The sequence below is a fragment of the Oenanthe melanoleuca genome, chromosome 2 (genome assembly GCF_029582105.1).
Source record: "Oenanthe melanoleuca isolate GR-GAL-2019-014 chromosome 2, OMel1.0, whole genome shotgun sequence".
NCBI classification, from domain to species: Eukaryota; Metazoa; Chordata; class Aves; order Passeriformes; family Muscicapidae; genus Oenanthe; species Oenanthe melanoleuca.
The window spans coordinates 108688444-108701703 of NC_079335.1; the positions used below are offsets into that span (position 1 = coordinate 108688444).

The window sequence follows — 13260 nt, forward strand, 5'->3', positions numbered from 1 at the left end:
CGCAGGGGAGCCACGCACCCACACAGGGCTTCGAGGCAGCGGGTCAGGCTTCAGAGGCAGCGGAACCAGCCCGCTACCACGGGCAGCGGCTGCCACAGCCCCTCGGCTTGGCACCGAGGGCAGCCCGGGCGCGGTGCGGGGCCGTGGCTGGCGGCCGTGCCCGTGGCTGGCAGCCGTGCCCGTGGCTGGCCGTGCCCGTCGCCCTGCCCCGCGGGAGGGGCGCTGGCCCGGCGGTGCCGAGGGTATTTATAGCGGGCCCGGCGGCCCGCAGGCTGCGGCAGCGGCAGGGCTCAGCGGGAGCGGCCCGCGGCTCTCCGGCGCGGCGCGATGCAGGGTAATGGCTGCGGCACGGCCGCTGGGCCCCGCTGGGCCCCTCACGGCCGCTGGGCCCGGGGCGCGGAGGGCTCGGTCCGGGCGGGCAGCGGGCAGCCGCTCTCTCTCCGCGGCACTTCCCTCGCTCTGAGGGCTCCTGCGGCCTCCCCACCGCGGGTGTCCCGGGCTGGGCGAGCAGAGGGGCTCGGGGAAGGAGGCACGGTGGGTTCCAAGAGCAGGGCTGCCTGCCGGGGACCCACCGTAACCTCCTCCTGTGACAGCGCAGCCGGGATGGGTTAATAAGGTACAAACGTGTTTGTCATACAATGACAAATGTTTGTCATACAAGCATTGCAGGGCAGTATTTTTTGTTGAAATAAGTGGTCTTTAAAGAGGGGTGCATTTTATTTAAACTTTTAATTTTTTTGCCATCAGGCACCAGAATAACATGCTTATATATAGCAATATAGTGATTTGCTTTGAAGTTAATCCTGTTTTATAAAGGTGTTATCAACTTCTTTACCTGCATGAAGAGGAAGGCCTTGCATAGTTAATGAAAAGTGGAAGCTGACCATATGTTTATGGAAGCTGGGACTGTGGATGAACTATGGCTAATACAATAATGACGCTGTCGGAGGAGCTCAGAAAATGCAGAGATTAAATTTGCAAGGTTAAGAGAAGAGGAAGTCCTTAGGGTTGTGAATGGAAGCTGATTGCTAAGTCAGAAAATAGTAAAAGTGTTTGCAGATGGCTCTCCCTCTCTCCCACAAGATCAATATTCTTGATAACAATTTCTTCAGTTATCTCAAATTGTGACTCTCTTAAGAAAACTGGCAAAAATTACTTGAAACCTAATAAGTTTCTTTTATATCTTACCCTAAACATCGATGAAACAGTGAAAAAGCTTTTGTTCCCAGGCTGAGAAGTCTCCTCTTACATTTGTGGGTGATCCAAATTATTAGCACTGTATTGTGAACTCAGAACAAAACCATGTAATTGAAAGAAAACTGCAGAAATGTAACATTTAAAAAACAGTGGATCCCTTTTGCTTTATTTAATGTAAATTGAATGAGCATTTTATAGTTACATGACAGTTCTGGTGTGTAGTAAATATGTTCTGGTGCCCGTAGTAGTTTCAGGCTGTACTGTAAGGACAGCTGAACGACGTGAATAGCAGCAGTACTGTATGAGTGAGAGCAGCTCCCAAAGTCATTTGCTTCAGATGCTGCTTATATTTATATCCTCTGCCAAAGCAACACCAAAGATAACACTGCCAGCAGTCGCTAAGTCTGAGATCCTGGTGGTATAGCTGGGTAGTATTCTTCTTGTTCAAATATTGCCTGTTGTACGCTGCCAGAAGTCCCAGTTTCCTCCCTCGTTTCCTTCCAAACCATGCGTGTGTGCTGGTGAGACAGAATGTGTCTAATGGTAATGTGATCTCCACCCTTGTTACTGCAGGTTTTCCAGTCTCACCACCTCATTAATGAGTAGCATCTGTTATTTCTTTGCATTTTCCCTCTCATGGGTAATTCTTTACTCTCACACCTCTATTTCCATTGTTTTTGGTGATTTGCTGTGTTTTCTGCCGGGTTTTATCTGTTGAATGAGCTTCTTTTAAGTGGGATGGTGAATGAAATTAAGCTACACTGTAGCCTTCTCTATAAGCTCAAGTTACTGTAAAAGTTTTGCTCTATGGCTCCTGAGGATGTACAACTTCGCTGCCAGCTGAATTTGTTTTTTTTCCATAAACAGATGTGAGCCCATTGTTAAAACTAGACCTTCTGGGCTGATCAGTGCAGTTCTCCTTTCAGTACTGATATTATGGGCTCTTATCTTTTAAAGTCCTATTGGAAAGCATCTGGGAGAGAGACTGAAGGCACCTGCCTGTTGCAGCACTAGCATTGTGTTTGCTTTGCACAGCTGGAGCAGCTGGCAAAGTGGAGTGGAGACTTGAATGTGCAGAGTTAACACTTGCCATAGCTGCTGTGGTGAGCACAGTGGGGGCAGTCTGAGGGGTGGCAGTCCGGGTTCTTTTCCTTATTTATTTTTTTTTTTTCCTTTTCTAACCTCTCTCAATGTATCTGAAAGTGACCACTTGAATTTCTTCTTGCTGATTGGTAGTTGAGCCTAATTTCTTTCAGACATCACCATTGTCTACAAGGCAAACCTTAATGACTATGCAGGGATGAGTAAGAGGATGTTTTTTTTGTGTGTGCTTCCATTCACACCGAAGACAGCAAAATCCCATCAATGAGAGGGGGCCAAGTTGTAAATTCCTACTCCTAGCTGCAGAAAGAGATCTTCACTGCATATATACTTCAGTCATTTGGCATCAGGGTGGTTTTCCAAGGTTGATTTGGCACGGAGAAAGCTTGGCAAATTCTGTATTTGAAGGAAAAAAAAAATAGGTGAGCTGTTTTCTTGTAGGGTGTAAGTCTGAGTGTGTTAAGCAGAGTTTAAAGCAGGTTGCTAGCTCATCAACAGGTAGAGCTGGCAGTAACAAGAGGAGAGGAGCAGCCAGCATTTGAGCAATATGCTGCTTTTTAACTTCTGACTTGCTGGTGGCTCAGTGTGTGTTTGGTGTCAATGAGGAGTTACATGGTTTTATGCCACCAGCAGATTGGGGAGACGAGCTGGCAAACATTTCGTGTGAGGTGTTGCCATGATGCCATCTCAGACAGCTGGAATGTGAGGCATGGTAAAGCACCCTGGAAGTTTGGGAGACTTTAAGGGGCTGGTAATGTGGCACTCAGGTTAGTATTTTGGTCAGAGCAGCAGGAGAGGATCTCTCCTGTGTCTTAAAATCTGATCTGATAAAAGAGGTACTCGGATCTTCATCAGAGGAAGGGAGACTTCATTTTGCAAGAAACGAAGCTTGCATCAAATAAATCCATTCTGTGTGAGTGCATTCATGGTGCTTTAAAATTAATAAGAATTTTCTTGGAAGTTAATGAACATTTAGTGAAGAAGCTTAATTTGACATTTGAGAAGTTCAATAAACATTTTTTATTTCTTGATTAAGGCATCTTTTAAACTGTCACTTATACAACCAAAAATTGTCACTTTTTCATGCATTATGCGATCTTGTTGGGTACTGATTCAGCTATTATTGCCTATTAAACAGTTTCGATTTCGTGTGCCTTAATTTCCCAGCTCTTGACTATTTTAAGCTGCCTGCTTCTGTAAAGATCATTTATATTTGCATAAGCATTTATTATGTATTCAAGGCAGAAAAAATGGACATACATGTCTTTGTATTTCTGGTTTCCCCCACTCTGGTCCAATTTGAAACAGTTTTTTTTTTTTAGTTAAATTTCCTTTTTTTGCTTTGTCTTGTGTCACAAACTGCAGAGGTTGTGGGAGGTAGTGGTTGGTAAAGCATTGATAAGCCCAGGATACTCAGCAGGACATGGCTAAATTTGGGCTGTTTCCCCCTTTTGTTCTCCCATATGTGCACACAAGTAATATTATTTTAACATTACTGGGGTTTATACATGTGCAATGAAGGAATAGTAAATTGAAAAGGCAAGTTTTCGTGGCTTTGTAGCATGTCAGTAGTGGTTGTTTCTGTTGATAATTATTGTCAGGCCTCATCTAAGGGTTATAAAAGGTGTCTTTGACCTATTTCAAAAGTATGTATGTATGTCCATCTCTATTACCATTTTTTGAATATATGTGATCTTAATTTTTATAATGAAAAACTTGTCAGGTATCAGAATTGAAATAGAATTGTATTTCAAAGTAAAATCCACTGGACCAGAAGCTTTCCAGTACCATGAATGTTGTGAGAAAGGTGGCTCTTAGTGACCACAGTCTTTTGTCAGCGAGGTAGCAATGACTCTACAAAGCATTTGGTTAAATCTTGACAGTTTAGAAAAGCTTGTGTTTCTAAAGCTTTGCTATCTCTGCCCTTTGCCTCATCTCATCTTATGTATGCTGAAAAGCCTTATAAATATGGTCTTATCCATTGGCAAATGTCATGGTTTCTACAAGAAAGATTGTCTTTAAGTGGCTTGGCATCCCTCTGCTGGTTGCACTATAGGACAGCTTGCAGAGTCTCATTGAGCTGCTTCAACTAATTTTTCACCAGCAGCCCTACTCCATTGTTCAGGGATTATTGAGCCCTCTTTGGGGCCAATATATCATGTTAAAAAGCTCTGGCACCAGCCTGAAGGGGAAAGAGCAAGTGACAAATGCTGTATGTACCTGGTATTTGGTTGCAGCGCTAATGCTGAGGTCAAATGACTGATTTAAGTTTTGGCATGGTCCAAACAAACAAACAAACCCCAAACAAAATAAGGTATCCATTTTCTGCTTCCAATGGAGGAAAGATGGGTGCAGACCTGGGTGCAGTGAGACTACAGGCAGTGTGGTGGCTCTCTTTGGGTCTCTTTCAGCTTGCCATTGCTGAGCCCTAGTGTGCACAGTAGGATCAGATCTGTGTTTCCACCAGGCACCATCCAGGCTGATGTCCTAAGAAAGAGCTGCTAGTGTCTTCTGCTGGCACCTGCCAGTGCCATGCAGCAGCCTGGCCTCTTGCAGCTCAGGAGTGCTTTCCCAAAATCAGGTAGTAGACCCATGGCAGGGGGTTTAAACTTGCAATACTGTGTCCAGTGCCCTGCTGGGTCCCTCATCTGTGTGACTGACTTCTGCTGATGTGACCAGCAGCATTAAAATAGCCTGGACAAGGCAACTTGCTCCATTTTGAAAGTGCATGGAGGTACTTTAAACTACTTTTACATTGAACTGATAGGCTAATAAATTATGAATATCTATGTAGGAATGAGTTCAGAGAACCTAGTGGTCTGGAAAGTTACATCCTGATTAGCTATGCACCAGTTTCCCCATGTTAGTAAATAAGGGTCTATCTCAGAGTTATGTTGTGGATGTGAGTTATTGAGCAGCAATTGGAAATCCTTTGTGAGAAGCAGAAAATATGGAAGTGTTTATGATATGAAAAAATGAAAGGAAAAGACTTGTTTTGACTGTAGCTTGAATGTGCAGGTAAAACTTCCTAGACTTCTTATCTATTTCTACATTTTAACTTGCACTAAATCCCATAAAACTCAGTTTTAGCAAATTACTGCCTTCTTAGTTGATTTTTGAAAGACTGGAGCTAAAATTTGATTTTATATTATATTAGAAATATAGTTCTTGCATGAAATTGCAGGCTGTCAGGAACCCTTTTAAAACAAGTTGCAGAACTTCCATTTGGAAAAAAAACCCTATTTGTGTTTTCATTTAATATTTTTTTTTCCAATGGGAACCAGAAAAATCTCAGGGATTTTGTATGCTCTATGTGGGTCACACCTCTATTTACCATTTCTGTTTGAACTCAGCTACCTGAAGTTAACTTGGCTATCCCATGCATAGTGCTTTGGTTGAATTGAATGTTGCAGATTCAGCCACTTTCCCACTGAAAAAGGAATGAAATTAGATGTTCATCATCAATACACAACTTTTAATTAAAATGAAAAGAGTTTTGTTTCTCAGATGCTTCTTACACTGTTAGCAGGTGTTAAGAGTTAAAACATGTGAGAACAACTCCCACTGGGGTCAGGGAGTTGGGATTTCCATTCATAGTTGACATTTACCATTTCTCAGTTTTGCATCAAGGTGGATTCCAATTCTCTGCAGCCTTTCTTCCAACTGGAAATGTTACAGCACGAATCATTCCTGCATTTACTTGGTAAGGACATTGTAGAGTTGTTATGAAAAATTAACATAAATCCCTGAGAACCGGCTGCAGAAAAATGTATGAATCTTATTTTGTAAGTCTTACCTGTTTTTTTTTTTTGTTTGTTTTTTCTTTAGCAAGTCCTGCCTAGGACTGTACAACATGATGTGTGAGTGTTGGGCTAGGAAGAGTGCCCCCTCAGAATTCAGGAAATACCTCTGTCACAGCATGGTCCTTGCATTCCCTGTCAGATATTAATCACTGGCTCTCCTCTTCTCATTTCATTCTCCCAACCCTTCCTTTTGGAAAGGGAAATTCAGGTGTGGGATGGAGAATAGGAGCCATTTGTTGTGCTGTCACTGTTCAGTGCTCAATGAGTCTATTCAGGGGTTTTGGAGCCCAGACACAAGCACTTTTGTTTTCCTTGGGTCCTTCTCTATAAAGGTCACATTTGCCTTTTCACAGTCAGAGGATTCCTGTGTGGGGGTGCCTGTTGCTGACCTACTGAGGGGAAGCACCCAACTTGTACTCTATGCAGAGGCCTGGTCCATAAATCTGAAAACAAGAATATGTAATAGAGGGGGAATTGCATAAGCCCTACAATACCCATGCCTACTTCTTTTTTTCATGTGGATAGCTTTTCCAGGACAACAAGTAATTTCATATACTGGATTTTAAGAAAACTGCATCTCCTTTACTTGGGGACAGGCTTGGGAAATCAGTTTACCAACAAATAATGTATTTTTGCCTTAAGACTGGAGTGGCTTTACTTTATTCGTATGTACAGAGAGCAGTGATTAAAGAAACAGAAGTGTCTTTAAAGACTATTTATACCAAGGGACTCAAATAGCTGCATAGTGTGGGACAAGTATGTGTTTTAATGCTTTGATACATGATATGGCACCACAGTAATTCATTAAACATGATGGTGTGGAGTCTCAATGCTGAAGGCACTAGTTTTGTTTTGCTGGACGCACTGAAAGAAGACCCATGACTAGATCACACAGAATGAGAAATTTAATTTTTTTTTTCTGATTAATGCTGGCAATTACTACTGCATTTGTTACAAAGCAGAAACAGGCCTTTGGCCAAAGCCAGCATTTTACATTCCCTTGAATAGTCAGTGGTGCTAATACAGTATAAACTGAACAGGATTTGGCTCTGGCATTCAAGCACAAGCTACTCTTTCACAAGAACCCCCTTCTGTTTTCTCATTTGCCTTGCAAGCAGTAAATCTTTCTGGTCATTTCATGCTACTCTCCCAAATACTGTTAGAACAGACCAAGTAAGATGCTTCAGCTTTTTTTCATAGTGCAAGAATTTAGCAGTCAAATATGGAAACACAGATGAAGCTTTTAAAATATATGGTAGTACTTACATAAAGTTATAGAAACATCTGAAAAAATGTTTATTTTTTTTCTGTACATTATTCCAACTCCAATTAATTTATGTTTTCTGCTGGGAAAATAATATTGATCATAAAAATGAAATGTTGGTTGGAAATACTTAGGCTTCTGTAATAGAATATTTCTTTCAGGATGAAATATGAGAATTATGTACTTGATTTTGCTGCTGCTGAAGCCAGTGGCTGAATGCCCAATTGCCTTCAACTAGAGCAGAATTGAGTCTTCTCTTTTGCAGAAGGATATTTTAAACAGTCAGTAATTCTTAATCTCTGTGTTAAAGCACTTCCATTTGCTGAATTTTTATTTCTGTTTCAAGCCTGGAGCCATTTGGATGAAATTGTATTTGATGTATTTTCTGGAAGTCTGTTTTCTGAGTCTGCTTCAGAGTGTGTTTCTGTATTCTCAAAAAGGAAAGAACACATTTATTACAGTCACATCTCTTGATGGTTTCCCTCTCATATTTGAAAACAAAAGAGGTGTATGTGATGAGGTGCTGTTTCTATGAAGTGGGCTTTCCCACTTCAAAGAAAATTATGTTCCTTTAGTGCAATCAGGTGTGTTTGAGACAGATATATAAAAGGCCCAAAAATTTTATGAATAATGTTGTGAGCATTTGATGAGTGATTTTTTTTTTTTTTTTTTTTTTAATAAGAGACAACATGTATCATCAGCATAGTGTGTTTCTTAGCTTGGATGTTGAGAATGTGTCAGAGGCATCTATTTAACTGTGGCATAGAAAGTGAACCTGGAGTCTTTTTGGAGGTTCACCTCTAAAGCATAATAAATTGGTCATTGTCCTCTTTTAAAAAAATGTGATAAAAAGAAAAAAGTGTTATGGAATTTCAGAGGTTTATCATCTACTTAGTTTTCCTCTTCAGTGTTTTATTGCAACCAAGTGGAAACACATTAATTTTTTGATAGAGTTTAGTCATCTCATAAGAACTCCAGAAGTCAGACAACTAAAAGTGCAAGATTAAGTATCACCAGCTGCAGAAAGTTCATGAGGGATGAGAAGAATGTATTATCCAATAGTGGTTTCCAAAACCTGAAGACTACCTCAGAAAAATATGTGTGCTTGGGGCTTGATTTAGCACCTGATTGTGAAATAATGGTTTCTGCTAATTTCAAGTAATGGTCTTATGGTATATTCCAGGGCAGAATTTGCAACAAATTCAGATTGAAATCATAAGTGATAACCAAAAAGTTATTGAGGAAGTGGTAAATAACTGCAAGGAGTATTATACCATGAAATAAAGTACAGGCAAAATTACAAACTCTTTGCTGGAGCTTTACACAGGTAAAATGCTGTTGAAATTAAATCTGTCTTCCATCTCTTCATTCTAACCTCTCTGCTTTGCCTTTATTTCATAGACTGTGCTCAAGTTCTGTAAAAGATGTGGGTACTTGGAGGAGACCATCACCCATTTTCCAGAGCATATCTTCTTCCTCAGGATCCACAAAGCATCCTATGCAGGCTGTAAAACTGTGTGTGGAGGTGAACAGACCTGCTTTAAATGGGAAGCTGTTAGACCTATGGCTCAGCTCCCTAAAGACCTGGTAGAAAAAGTAATGTAAAGTTCTGCTTTTGCAGAATTCCTGTAAAAAGATCGTTGTAAAGTCATGGAAATACTAGTATCTTGTCTCTGTGCAAAAGTGACAGAAATAGGGTGAAGGGAGTTACCAATAGAAACCTTTTGCACAACTCTGCTTCTGGCAGACACCTGAGAGTTTGAAGGAGAATAAAAAGCCCAAAACTAATGCATCAGACAACAACAACAAAAATACCCCATATAAACAAACAAACAAAAAAAAGGAGTTGAAGAGTTAGTGAGTGCCCTTGCTGCACCATCTGTTCTGCTTGTAACCAAAGGAAGTATCAATTGTAACAAAGGAAGTATCTGTGCCCTGCTATAGATATTAATCTCCCTCGCAGTCTTTTTTAGATCCTGTCCTCTTATTTTGTAGAAACAAAACATCTTTGACATACATAGAGATCATAGACTCTCCAGGTGATATTAAGGCTGATATTCTTTTTAGTGTTTGTTGAATTCTGAATAGTACTTAAGGCAGCTATTTCTGCATCAAATAATTAAGTCTCAACACAAAATTAGTCTCTGTTCTCTATGCCCAAAGCCCTGATGCCTTCCATTTCCTAGTAATACCCAGGGTTTCAAATCTTGTAAAGTTGACCTACTAGCTTATGTTTCCAGAGATAAACATCTAAGACTTTTCCAAAGCTGCAGTTTTTTTACAGTGCCTCTGCTGAGGTGTGCTGGAAAGCATGATGAGAAATGACATTTTTGATTTCTGTGATTTTTCCCTCTTTGACTGTTGAAGATTTAATACTGTTTGCCTGCTTGTTCTCCATCTGTCCAGTAAGAACATTTATGCCTTTCTTATAACAGTGGACTGAAGGCTACTCAGTTCAGAAAAATTTAGTGTGCTGCCCCATTTGGATTAAAAATAGAAGTAATTTCAGAAATGCATAGTGGGGGGTGGGGGAAAGGTGTGTGTGTGTCATTTTTGTTGGCAGCATTATGAGAAGTGTGAGGTCCCATCTCATGTCAGAATTTTATCTTGCTTGTCATATCTCTCCTGATAAATCAAAATGAACTGAATAGCTTCTCTGAGTCACCAGAAAATAGAAGCTCATGGGATTAGCAGGGTTTCTTTCAATCAATGGACCTTGAAGTGACGCACACTTCTAAGCAGCACTGTTGTTCTTCTATGTCCTCCTGTGCATGAGGAGCTGTAATTATGATAAGCATGATGAATGTGTCAGACTGCAGTGCCTGGCAACTCTGGAAATTCAGTTGTTCAGACCTGTGAAGGAGCTGCCTGTCTTCTCCACTTTGTAAGTGGAGCAAAAGGTAAAGCAATAAGATAAAGTGGTTTTGGGCATAGAAGGTTCTCCATACGCCCCAGCCTTGCACCATCCTCACTGTAAAGGAGGACAGTGCTGCCCACGGTGGCAGTGCTGCCTGGCATTACAGATCTCAGCTGTTCCAAGCAGGAGCTGTGAACAGATACTGCCTGTAACCCAGATAATTGCCTACAGTAGTTACCGCTTCTCCTTTCAGCGCGATACTGTTTCAAATATCTATTCCCTTGATATCTCCAGATGTCTCAATTTCATCTTCATCCTCATGCTGATGAAAACCAGAGTCCTGATCTCGCCATATGAAATCAATACATGAAAGAGATACGTGGTTGCTACTGCTGGCCGGTGTCTCACAAGCATCTTGGATGAGCTCTCAGGGGTGATGTAGAGGAGGAAGTAAAAACGTGTTGATGCAGCACATAAGGAGAGTGTCTCGTGGGTAAAGTGAGGGAGGGGAAAGAGATCATCACTGGAGAAAGGAATAAACAAGATAATCTGCCCAGCAGATTATTGTAATCCAGGACTGAGGGCACTTAATAGGATAAGGGCAGAAGGAAGTACAGGTATGTGACATCGAAATGTTTTATTTTCATGGAGTGTGGGTCAGTGAAGCATTCTGCAAAGAATGCAGAAGACTCCGAGCAAGAGGACTGGCTGGGGGGAAGGAGCAGCACAAAGATACAGGAAACAAAGCTGAAGATTATTCCATGAAAGAGTGGGAGCAGAGGGATGGCTTGTGGGGGGAAACATTTTCAGCTAAGAAAAATGCCCATTATCTTTCACTGTATTTCTATTTATACAGCTGTAACATTTTCTAAGCCAGAACTGTATTTTTCTCTGTGTTTGGAATGTCCCTTGCATGCTTTTGTATGTTAGAGATTATTGCCTGTAGAGTAACAGTTTGTGTTTGAAGTAATGTGGTTTTTTTTGTCTGTAAATACTCTTCCGCCAAAATCTAGGATTTTTGTTCAGGTAAAAAGTCCATATGAGCTTTTTCTAGAGTTGACTAAATCTCCAGCAGTGAAAGAATATTGTTTTAGTTTCTTATTTATTTATTCTGGCTTTAATGATGAGTTATTTCTCTTACAGTTGGTGTTTGCAAGCAGGAGATGCTGCAGAAGAAGAATGCTGTTTTGGTGGATGGGGTCATCCTAAATGGTCCAATAATGGACTCAAAAGCAGGAGAGAACTTTGTGGAAGAGGCCTGTAAGATTATAATGGAAGAAGTTGTCCAGAAAGCAGATGATGTAACAGAAAAGGTAAAGCCATAGAGTGTTGTTGAGACTTTGCAGTGAAGATCAAGAACAATAAATCAGTTTCTTATAAGCTGTATTTTATTGCACTCTAAGTAGCCTCAAAATTGCTTCTAGTCTGTGCTTGGCTCCAAAATAAAATGCAGCCTTACAAATTAATAAAGAATGTATTATTAAACCTTCCAATAACATAATTAGCATACATATCTGCCAGAAAATGATTTTGTTTTTTTTTTTTTTTTTTTAATTTCAGAATACAGGGGTCATTTTCTTTGAGATCACAGATGGCTGTAGTGTTTTTCATCTTTGGAGTGGGGTTATTTGTTTGTTCCTCAGGGGCACTGGTGTTGGAGAAGGAGGGAAGTGGGTGTGGTACCACCGTGAAAGGACAGCATTACAACATTGCTGTGGGTTCTGCAGAACCTGTTTAAGGGGCTGTATGGGAAGAGGTCCTGCAAATAAACCATGCTTGCCTTTGGGCATGCACTGCTTGCTCCCACCTTGACAGAATAGCATCTGAAAATGCTGTGATTTACAAATCCTTACCTAAGGACAGGATTTGAGCTGCAGGCCTCTTTTTTTTTCTGCCTTTCAGCGTTTTACACTCTAATGTTTATGGTTGAGTGCTGCCTGAGACATGATAAAACCCCACGAGGCCAGTTTACTGGGTATATTTTCTGGTGGCACACTGCCCTGTCATGGGAAGTTTTGTGAAAGCAAAAAAAGATTACTTTGTACCTCTACAACCTCTTGCTCCTGGCTAAACTGTTCACTGATGCTGTCTGCCCTGCTCCCCATCTCTAGGTCTGTGAATGGCAAGCCCCTGAAAAGCTGAAGCAGATTCTTGACCTGGAAATGAGGGACACTGGAGAATGTCATCAGAAGATCCTGCAGCTCTGCCGTGATGTTATAAAATACAGCGTCAAAACCAGTAGGAATGGGATTTTTACACAGTTTCTCTGCATGCTGACTTAGATGGGATAATGTTTACAAAGCCCTGTCACCTTTTGGGGAACTGGGAGCATGAATGCTTGTTTCTTTCCTGCCTATACAAATGTGCAAACAGATGTTTTACTGGATTCTGGTCACCATAGGTTTGATTAAAATATGTAATAATGGCAAACTAATGAAAAAATAATTAACGTAATGCCATTTGCATTAATAGTAGATTCTGTAATTTTGAAGTCTTGGGAAAGTCACCTAGATAAATGATGTAACAGTCTAGCAAAATAGGCAGGAGAAGGACCTTTTTGTGTGATTTCCTGCTGTCTGAGTGATGAGAATTGCTCACGAGAATATGCCCTTAGTGATGATTACCCTCCATTTGTTATTGTTCTCTTTGAGCAATAGTCTTGTAGGGTGTTAATCTGCTGATAGGCAGTAATTCCTGTTGCAGACACCATGAGAAGAGAGCCTGCAGTGTTTCAGAGACAGTGTGCCACAGCTCTGCAGGATTAGCTCTCTACAGCTAACCTTCCTGCAGCATGTGCAGGGTAATTCAATCTTGGTGTAAAGGGATGCACAACACCTGCTCAGGAAATAGCACTGTGAATCAGTAGCTCAGGATCTCAGATGTTGTGTGTCTTAGGCTGTATTTTGGTAAGTAAGAAAGACATTTGATGTAGTTAGTTGTGCATTTCTATTCTGCATTCCCTGCTACAGTCACTGTTGCTGCAGAGTAAAACTAAAATTATTTTGAGACAGAATTTATGCTTTTGAAAACCACAGAAG

General features: G+C 41.0%; 1 protein-coding gene across 1 annotated transcript in view; it reads left to right on the forward strand.

The window, feature by feature from the left end:
• Positions 1–267: 267 nt before the first annotated feature.
• Positions 268–13260, forward strand: part of GADL1 (glutamate decarboxylase like 1) — an 80828-nt gene continuing 67835 nt past the window's right edge. The window contains exons 1-3 of the mRNA XM_056485619.1: positions 268–334; positions 11366–11535; positions 12334–12460. Of these exons, the coding sequence (XP_056341594.1) occupies positions 328–334; positions 11366–11535; positions 12334–12460 (304 nt within the window). The 5' untranslated portion in view covers positions 268–327. The remainder of the gene's footprint in view (positions 335–11365; positions 11536–12333; positions 12461–13260) is intronic.